The sequence below is a fragment of the Charadrius vociferus genome, unplaced genomic scaffold (genome assembly GCF_000708025.1).
Source record: "Charadrius vociferus isolate BGI_N301 unplaced genomic scaffold, ASM70802v2 scaffold337, whole genome shotgun sequence".
Classification (NCBI taxonomy): domain Eukaryota; kingdom Metazoa; phylum Chordata; class Aves; order Charadriiformes; family Charadriidae; genus Charadrius; species Charadrius vociferus.
In genome coordinates, this window is record NW_009649049.1 from 350,157 (window position 1) to 360,257 (window position 10,101).

General features: G+C 39.5%; 2 protein-coding genes across 2 annotated transcripts in view; both read right to left on the bottom strand.

Annotated features, from left to right (window-relative positions):
* The window catches only part of PLA2G4F (phospholipase A2, group IVF), a 25,470-nt gene extending 21,505 nt beyond the window's left edge, over positions 1-3,965 (bottom strand). The window contains exon 1 of the mRNA XM_009887979.1: positions 3,855-3,965. Coding sequence (XP_009886281.1) covers positions 3,855-3,965 — 111 coding nt within the window. The remainder of the gene's footprint in view (positions 1-3,854) is intronic.
* Positions 3,966-8,757: 4,792 nt separating this feature from the next.
* Positions 8,758-10,101, bottom strand: part of VPS39 (vacuolar protein sorting 39 homolog (S. cerevisiae)) — a 29,331-nt gene continuing 27,987 nt past the window's right edge. Inside the window, exons 25-26 of the mRNA XM_009887980.1 lie at positions 10,017-10,096; positions 8,758-8,833 (exon numbers count right to left, since the gene is read on the bottom strand). Of these exons, the coding sequence (XP_009886282.1) occupies positions 8,758-8,833; positions 10,017-10,096 (156 nt within the window). The remainder of the gene's footprint in view (positions 8,834-10,016; positions 10,097-10,101) is intronic.

Here is a 10,101-nt window from a genome sequence, read left to right on the forward strand (position 1 = left end):
AATTTTAATCATGACTTGGCTAGTTTAAGACTACTTGCCATGGGCACATGCATGCTTGAGTAATAGCAGACACGGCAAGAATCTTAACAGCATGGTCTAAAGACAGAGAAAGCATTCACAGTTTACAAGGAGGAAAAAACCCTACTTTCTTGTAGGAACACATACTTCATGGCAGTTTGAGCAAGAAAAGACAAACCTTAAATTCTCTTTCATTCTGGACTGTTACTGGTATTAGCATTCTAAATGTGCACACCACTTTACCAGCATAGATAAAAATGTAATCCTTGCTCTTGAAAGCTTCTAGGAGGTTATTTTTAGAGAGTAATATTAGTATCTAAATGCCCGGATGCGAAGATGAAAAAAAAGCCTGACTGAATCCAAGAAGATCATGAAGGAGAAGTGGGGGGAGGGCAGGGGAAGACAAGAGAAAAGAACTTGAAGGGATTGCATGCAGAAATTGCACAGAAGCAATTGTGTAAGGCTCATGAACAGAATGGGATTCTGCCTCATTTCCATTAATTATGACACAATCCTGGCCAGCTAAGAACCTTTTCTATTCTTAAATCCCATTTCAAAATGCTTTTCACCAGTGGACATTACCTCAAATTCCTAGTTTTCTACACAGCTGGCGGGAGACCAGACTTAAATTTCAGATACACTAAGTATTCATCTACAGCTGAATTCAAGAGAATCTTACAACATTATGCTGCAGAGTGCCAAACTGTATATAAAAACATAGGCCCTACATATCACTAACTAGGATCTCAAGGAAACCAATGAACCCCGAACTGTCAAACTCTTCTCGAATATTCCTCATCTGATAAATGGAACTGTACTGTTGTTAAGCAGTCACATACTTGTGGAGTTTTCCTTATTTCTTATCACTTTAGGATACTTGCCAGCTTTCGCAAAACAAGGGTTTGAACAGCACAATAAAACCAAGACACACATAACATACTGAACATCTTTGTATTAAGTAAATACCATCCACCCTGCCCAACAACTGAAGGGTAGAAGTTACATGCCTCATCTAAGATATCTCACACGCAGGTGCCAAATTAAATTTGTGCAAATGAACTCCAATTGTACTATTATTATTCTTAAAGGGCTCTTATTTGCAGCATCAACATGTTGAAGATACTTCTTCCCTCATTTGTTTCCGGGAACAAGACATGCTTTCACACCAAATTTCACCATGAGCTCTACCCTTCAGATGTTAGTTTTTCTTCCTTTTTAAATCTTTCCTAATCAGCACCATGTTGTTCAATTGCTGACACTAGTTTCTCAGGGAAAGCCTGACCTCCTTTCTACATCTTCAAGTTAGGAAATGGACTACAGAAAGAAATTCAAGATTGCATATGTTTTTCTCACCAACCTCCTAGAGGTGCTCCAACTCTTCGGGTTGTTGAGAAATGAAACTACACAATCATACCCCCCAACTGCTGTCAAAGCAATCTTCACTCATGTAGCCTGACCATAGCCTGGAACTCAGACTCCATCAGCAGAGGAAGCACAGAACACCCTGAAGATGGCATATCCTTCTTTTACCACACACCATTTGTCAACATAGTTACATGTTCAAAAGAAAGTCCTTTCCAAAGGTCTCTAACAGCCTTTGATTAGCAGTCTTTACACAGCTGAGGATACATTTTCCACACCCAGATCATCATTTAAGGGCAGATAAGGCACAAAGATTTCAACTGTGCTCCCAAGTCTTTGCTATCAATTATGCCAGAACCTCCTCACGTGCCTTTTCTACTTTTAGCTAAAGCACAGCAAGGTCATAACATGTTGCAAGGTGAGCTTGCAGAGCGAAGAGGCATGAGAGTATCAGATATGCTCTATCTGAATGCATCAGGGAAAAGGCAAGCAAGAACTCCGTTTGGGAAATCAACGGCAAATAATGACAGTTCTGCCTATATCAGTGTATGTGACAGCATACCAATCTATGCAATGGATGCAAGCAGTCAATTTACACTTTGCAGTTTAATCATTTTTCAGAATCACACCTTTTCCAAAGCTCAGGAGAGCGCATCTGAAGCAAAAAACCTTGAAATCCTTAAGTGAGGGTACAAGAACAATTTTTCACACATTCAGCCCTGCTAACTACTGTATCTTTCATCTAAATTCAAGGTGCTGATGCAGCAGCAAGCGACCACAAAACAGGTTAACCCAGCTACAGGATCCAGTAGTCTTTACTCTCATATAGCCCAGAATACCCGCCTTTATGCAGTGGGATGAAAGTGCTGGGATCCACTCCACGTCCCCCAGTGGATGCAGAGGACTCACCATACGCATGCCAGTTTCATTTCAAAAATGTTGTCAATAGCAAATAAAAATGTAACTTCTAAGCCATATTTTCTCCTGCGTTCACAGCTACCAGGCAAATCAGGTAGCTCAAAGAAATGTCCAGTTTACCGTGGGAGCACTTTCTCCCCATCTTGTTCCTGCTCCCAAGCAAACAACTTTGCCCATAATTCCCTTCCTTGTGGTCAAAGTGCCACAAGTTTGCTTTTCAACCCAAAAGCAAACTCCTGGCTTTCCTAGGCACCCCCTGCACTTTACCTCCTCCCCCAGAAGTGTGCACCCACAGTTATGAAAGGAGACTTCAGACCCAGCCCTAAGAACCGCGGTCTCCTGGAGGGCAAGTTTTATGATCAGTTGGGTGATACAGGTAGTGCTAGCAGCTCAGTATCACAGCAGTGTTAAACACTGGCCTTGCTCCCAGTTTATTGTTGTTTGTCTTCAAATGTGTGAAACTAAGGCTAAACTTTGGAAAATTAAAGACATCTGATCATGTTGAATTCACCTACAAAGCCAAAAGGTTGACCTGCTGCCCCCCCACCCCTTAATGAATTACTATTAACTAGTCAATACAAAATGTCTTGCTACCAGCCAGCACAGCTTCACTGAGTAGTGTCAAACTTTTTTATTAATTTACATAGTGAGCATCTGAGGCAAAACATCCCATCCAGTGGTTTACGGGTCAATGGAAATCACAGCAGGCTAACATTAGTCTCTTCTACCATGACATCCCATGTACTGAACAACGACATAAAAAAAGTCAACAAGATAATTTTTATCACAGAGCAAGCAGAAGTGCAGAGAGGCATACAGGCAGCAAGCCATCTTGTGACATTTAACAGTCACCTCAATTTTAAGCTGTAGATTTGGGGTTGGGTGGGAGAGGGGGGAAGACAACACAGACACAGGACAGGTAACCAGATGACAGATCAGACCTCCTAGGTAAAGGCTCCTTCACCAGCACCTAGTGCAATTAAAGATCAAGGTTGTTGGCCAGACCACCTTATACAATGGAATGATTATACACCAGTTAAAGGACAAACACATTGAAACCACTTTATCTAATGTGATTGCACCACGTTAAGAACAGGGGGTGAAGTCATTAATCTTTGTCTGCTTTAGATTATCAAGCCCTGTGGGATAAGGTAGAAAGCAGAAAGGAAGGGAATGGTCATCAAGGACATTTTGCAAGAAAACACATAAGCACTATTTTGTCTCTACTGATAAGAAGCGCAGTATTCTGGACTCTCCCCCCCTCAAAAAAAAAAGTACTTGGCATCAGCTCAATTCTGTTCCCCAAAACCTAAGGAAACAGATCTGCTTTGTGTTGCCTCACACAGACCCTGAATTTAATAAAAACCTAAAATCTCTGTTAGCATTATTGCTATTCATAATTTTCCTCTCATGATAAACTTTTTGATTAATTCCCTAAGATTAATGAAGTCCAGAAGTGCAGGACTGGTTTCCCACACGTGAAGTAGCAGGAAGTCACTGCCGACCGCATCGGCCAAGGAACACTGTCTCAAAGACACAGCTTCAATTTGTCTTACCCGCCAGTGATAAAACCCAGTCTCTTTCCTCTCCTTCCTTTGGAAAAGCACGGCTGCCAGAAAAGGCAGCACTCTGGGTGGAAACGGGCCCCGCAGCACCTCATGGAACATGGGAAAAAACGTCCTGTCGTCTCCACAGAAAACCTGACAGCGAAACAGAGAAAATAGAGCGTCTCCGACCGCCTGGCTGCGAAGGGCTTCTCGCTACAGGCTCCGTCCGAAGCGTTGCGCAGGACTGGGCTGCGCTCCAGCTGCGAGAAGCAGAGGTGTGGCCTGCGCTTGCCAAACAACCCAGTTCAAAGCCTTGCCGGCAGGTTTTTTCAAATACTGGTAAAAGATAAGGGCAGCCAAGCAGCACCAAGCAGGGAAGCCCTGGGTGGGAGGAAGCACCGCTCCGTGATTAAGCCACAACCTCAAAACCCCCAGTCCAGATTTTCTTTGAGGGTTCCAGCAACCTGATCTAGGACTTTGGCCATTTTAAACCCTGTCAGAGTTTCAGCATACCGTAAAAAAGATATATTTTTAAATAGAAACTCCCATCTTACAAGCACTAAATAAAGCTGAATTTGTCATTGAGTGTAGCTGTTCACAGAAGTCTCAGGGAGACCCGAGCAGAGACACCACAACTTGGTCTGCATTAGGATGCCTCAGAGAATCTTGGTTCACCGCCATGTCTAACCTCTCGCTATGCGAGCGGCCTCCCAAGTCCCCACTTTATTCTTCTCCTTTCCATGCAGCACAGTCTCGACTCTTCCACCAAAGGTTCTTGAAAAATCATGCAACTGATAGGGCAGACTTTTTAGAAGTCTATTGTGCCTTAAAAAAAACCTTTTAGGTAGTAAAGGAAATTTACTGGAATTGATTAGTTTATTAACAGCTGCTGACAGTTAGCTTGTCTCAAGATTTTGGATTAGAGCTTAAAGTGAAGCAGCAGACCAAAAAACAAACTTAAGAATTTCAACAATTGGAAAGTGGCAGAGAATGTATGAAAGCCAGTAACACAGCATGTCCCCAGCTCCACACAAACATGAGAATGTGACACATTCTCAGCAAGGTCCCATTCATTAATCATTTCCTGTCATTAGCGTCAGTCACTAGATCAGAATTTAAGAAAATTAATAAAAGCGTAGGCACTGACATTTAGAACACAAACAAGTCAGTACTAGTTAGTGAATTCACGGACTTAGAGGCAACACACAGGCAAGAAGCAAACATAATAGCATTGCAAAACAGCCAGCAACTGCTGTAACGCTCTCATGTGATACTAAATGGTACAGTAAAGCTAGATACTGGGCTGAAAAAGCAGTTTGTTTGCATTGGTATATACCACTGCATTGGAAGTGAAGGACTGTCATACTACATTTTATTTATCTTTGAAAAACTGCAGAACCATAAGTGAGATTTACTCTTATTTAATCTAATATGGCTCGACTATAAATTACAGGAAAATTGAGGCAGCCTCACACAGTAACATGGAGAAATGACACTTAGTCTAAGCAGTTTATTATTACAGGCAGTATATATAGCCTGTATTTTATCTTGTGAGTACCCAACTGCATTTAAAACCAGGCTTACCTGCCTCCTCCTGAAGTTCTCTCTCCTCCTCTGCCAATGAAATCTCAGCACAGGGGTCTCACGTTTATGTAATTTCTCTTGAATTTCTCTCGAGAAAAACTAAAAGCTCTTTAGAACATATGCTTAAGAATTGTTTCATAGCCAATAGATCATGTTAGCACAGTGTTTGTGCACAGTTTTAGCTATCTACAGACACTGTTGACAGCCAACTTAATATCCAAAGAGAAGCTACTCACTTTTGTCATTTCCTAACAGACTAAGAAAACAAGAAAGCAAGACAGCATCAAAACCTGAGGCAACAAAGATGGTCTCAAACCTGGTAACTTTACATCTGCTTGGATTAGCATCCCCATAGTGGTAAAGGCAGATGTATACCTACATTTCATTCAATTATTTTTTTTGTCAGCAAGCATGAACAAATGACACCATCAACAACTATACTATATAGTACTTAAAATGTGCTTAGATCTTGCAAGGGACCCCTTTCGCTCCCATGGGCAGTGCTAAGAGGAAAGCCGAGATGCAGTGCATAATTAAAAGAGATGAAGATTCCAACAAACGTCATCAAGTTTTGGGGTTTTCTGGAGGATCAGTCTTCTCCAGAAATACCAATATACTCAACTGTCCAACATGGAGACAAAAGACTCTTCTTCAGTGCTGATATCTCCCATTTCTATAGCATGGGAAAACTAAAGACCTACATTCCACTTCCAACACTAGACTAGTATATGACCACCTACCATTCAAGCAACTGAAAACCTGCGAATCTAAACATTTCCTGATTTGGCCATACAGAGCTCAACATCTCTTCCCCCACCCCCCCAAATAGCATACCACCACCCCAAAAAATTGTCAGTAATGTTAGTGTTCTCTAATAAGTACGTATTTAATGGTAAGACTTTCAAAAACATTATTCAAAGAGAATACAAAAGTGGTTTTAGTAGGATTTTGAGAACATTCACGAGCATACTATAAACACGTAGATTTAAAAACCAAAGTTGAGAATTGATGACAGCTCTCACAAGACATGGCCTCATTTGAGTTACATATATTAAAGGAAGAGTGATACCGGAAGCACCTGCATAGGATCTGACTTCCAGGAGAATGCGAGGACTAATATAAATATATATATATATTAAATAAAAAAAAAAATCTACAGCAGCTCAGAGAAGCTTAACTGCACAATGACTGAAACACACACTGGTTCACAATATTTATTACAATCTATTGCTTTAGATAAACCTGCTGTACGGTTAGTAAATCCAAACCACATTATAAGAATCAACAAAAAATGTTACAGCACAAACCACATCTCCGTAAAAGGTATGCAATGGAGGTGAATAGAGGCACAACCTTTTAACCATGTAAGTTAAGAGCACAATGAAGATCCTCATATATGAACACAGCTTTCCTGGTAGCAAATAATGAAGGTAAATAAAAAAATCAGACTAACAGTACTAAACATAAGACAAGTAAAAATCAGAACAATATTGTTATATCCATATACAAAGAATACAGGGCCTTTTTTAATACCCTTCTTTCATTCTCAATTACCTGTAAACACAACTCTCCCAAACCATCTTCCCTCCGTACCTGAACAAGTATATAAAGATCTATACAGAATGTGCAAATCCAATATAAGTATTTTTAGGCTCTCTTCTTCAAATAGAAGAAATACAAGGTTAAAAACATTAACACCACAGATTCCCTCTACCCAGCCTCTGCAGAAAGACATCAGTAGCAATACTGCCCAAGACATCCAAGTACAGAAATAGCAAAACACTGGACCAAGAAATCCATAAGAATGCACAGCATATGAACAATAAATACAAGCACGTGTGGAAAGGGAAAAAACAAACAGTTATCAAGGGAAACTAGTAACACTGGCAAATGAAAGTAAATTAGGACTCTTGTCAGCCTACAGCAGATCTGTTCCTAAAAAGCACTCACATAACAATGGCTTAAGTAAACCTATACTGTTAACTGAGATCCAACTACACCTTAGGCAGACAGGCTTTATTCATCTACTTGTTTGTTAAGAGCTGATATCTGGTAGTTAGTTGCCATGCTCCGAACTATCTGATAATTACATATTTATAAGTATTGCCAGACCAGGATGTTGGGAGTCAAATAGCCACTCTACTGGGTTATTTGCTACTGCTGCCTTTTCTTTTCATTACCACTGCACCAGTCAAACATTTTAATATCCCTCATACCAGTCTGCTATAGATAAAAGTTTGTGGAAAAATAAGTTAGATAAAAATATTACAGCCCACAAGGAGCACGGTACAATCTAGTTCTTGTAGTTAAGACTTCTGGCTGAAGAGTAACTTAAACAGTACCAGCTTGAGCAGAACGCAGTTCTAGAGCATTTAAAATAGAGATGTTTAAATAGTCTGCATTTTATTCAATGCTGGAAAGCCAACCAGACACCAAAGAACTTATATACACAGATGTCAAGTGCTGTCTAGAAACTCAAGCAATAACTATAGTTCACTCCCTTCAGAAGTTGCTTTACAGGGTGTTCTTTGCTTTTTGGTATGAGTGCAGATGAGAATTTCCTAGAATAGCCTCTGAGCTTCCACTCATGCTCACAGTGAACATATATATTCAGTGCAAAAACACACAAGTTAATTTGATTTACAGCTCTCAAACTAAAGTAAAAAGGAAACAAAATGCTTACTAGTGGTGTCTACTGTTTGTCTGACTATGTCCTGTGGAAATTCTCATAAGAAGGTCAGGTGATAACACTGAATATCAATAATAAGATTCCTTTGGCCAGCACTTAAACATTCCCATTTCTGAGATGAAAGTAAAACTATATTTTCTAGGTCTAGAAATAGGCACAGAAGCCTCCTCTATGCCAAACACCTGGTGATCTCTATGCAACACTGATACAGCTGCAAAGATTTTTAAGGAATTTTCTTTTTTTGAAGAACCATTTATATACAAGGCCAAATCACAACATTGTCACCCTAAGGAGGTAAGTTTTATAGTAAAACTTGACTTGTGGTGAATGCCCAACAGTTGTCTAACAACTCATTCGCAAGGCTGGAGTGCAATACAAAACTCACTACAAAAAAGTTTCTTATTCTTCATCTGCATACTGAGAGATTCAGTGTAGTTGCCAGCACTATAATAACACAGTTAAAGTCATTTTCTAGTAAATTAATATTGCCAGATAGGTACAGTCAGTCCACAGATACAAATGACTTCTACCCAGTGTAAGAGAACCTAGCAACAAGCCTCAAAAATCTCAGAGGCATCAACTTCTTAAGTCGTCAGTTCTGAATTTCATATGAATGCTGGGATGGTTGACATGACAAGGTCAGGTGTCCAATGTGTTGACTTCTTTGGAGCAGAAATAATGCACAACTATTGCATTAGGGTATCGAGCAAATGCACTGTAAAGAGACAGAACACAAAAATCAACTGTCAATGCAAACAGCTTTCCCTGTTCAAACAAGAACATCGAAGTTGTGCAGAATCAGAAAAAGATGTTTACACGAAACTGACACTTTTTTGTTTAAATTACAGCCTGAATACATTCTTGAGAAAACCAGACAAAAGAATTCTATGGATTTTGTAAGAGTTTAGTTTTAAAAAAATATAGTATCTATTTTCACGTCTACAGGCACACTTAACTTAGAAGTCACTGGTAATAAGCTAAAGACTGGGTGACACGCTGACATGCTTGCCCTTCAAAACCTTATTGAACTTACCAGCATTAGAAGAATCCTAGACAACCAAAACAATACTGCATATTCAAATTTAAATTCTGATGCTACATGCTATACACTAACAGCAAAAAACTGAATATGCATAGCAATAAGTATATTTAGACCCACGTTCATTAAAATGATTTGGAAAAAGAACCTTTCCTTATCGTTGTGAATGCTACTGATATCTCAGTATGAAGGGTTCACATCAACAAAAGAAACAATGAATAAGCTAGTCATGTGGCATTTCACTGGAGTTCAAAGAGGAAAAAGAAAAAGTGCAAACAAAATTTGCATTCTATACTAACCCATAATTACCAACTAAGAGTGGCAGAAGGAAAGTTATTGGCATCCAGGTATCAACTGAATTAGTTCTACTTTTAGATGTCCTAAGATAATTATGCTACAAAATGTAAGTCAGCCAGGGAACCACAAACCCATCAGATATAGAGAACTATTACACATGTATCTTAGTTCAAGATTCATTATATCGTTCTTCATTCTAATTAAGAAGCAGGTAGTAGGCAGTGTTCTTAGAACTTTTCCAAATTCAGTATGAGAAGCAATTTTATGTCTTCTAGAGCTGTGAAGTAAGAAGTCTTATGAGTTTCTGAAGTGATTTTAATACTGCTTTCAACAAAGGAGAATAAACTCTCGCAGTAAATTTCACTGACTAAAGCTTTGATGTTTTCCCAGCCACCCAGTGGAGTGATATAATTTGAAATTCAAATGCTTGTCAAATATCTCCCTCATACCGCTGTACTCTGTGTGTATATACACATTTCGAGCTTTGCAACGTTCTTAGTTTAAGTGTTCTAGATTCATATTTGATTCAGTTTCCCAAGCTTTAAGGTATATACTCTCTCACCTGTTACCTATCTTCTTTTTACATACAGTGCACACCTTCTCCTCTGTAATAATGCACTTCATTTGCAGATGCAAGATCCGCTCTT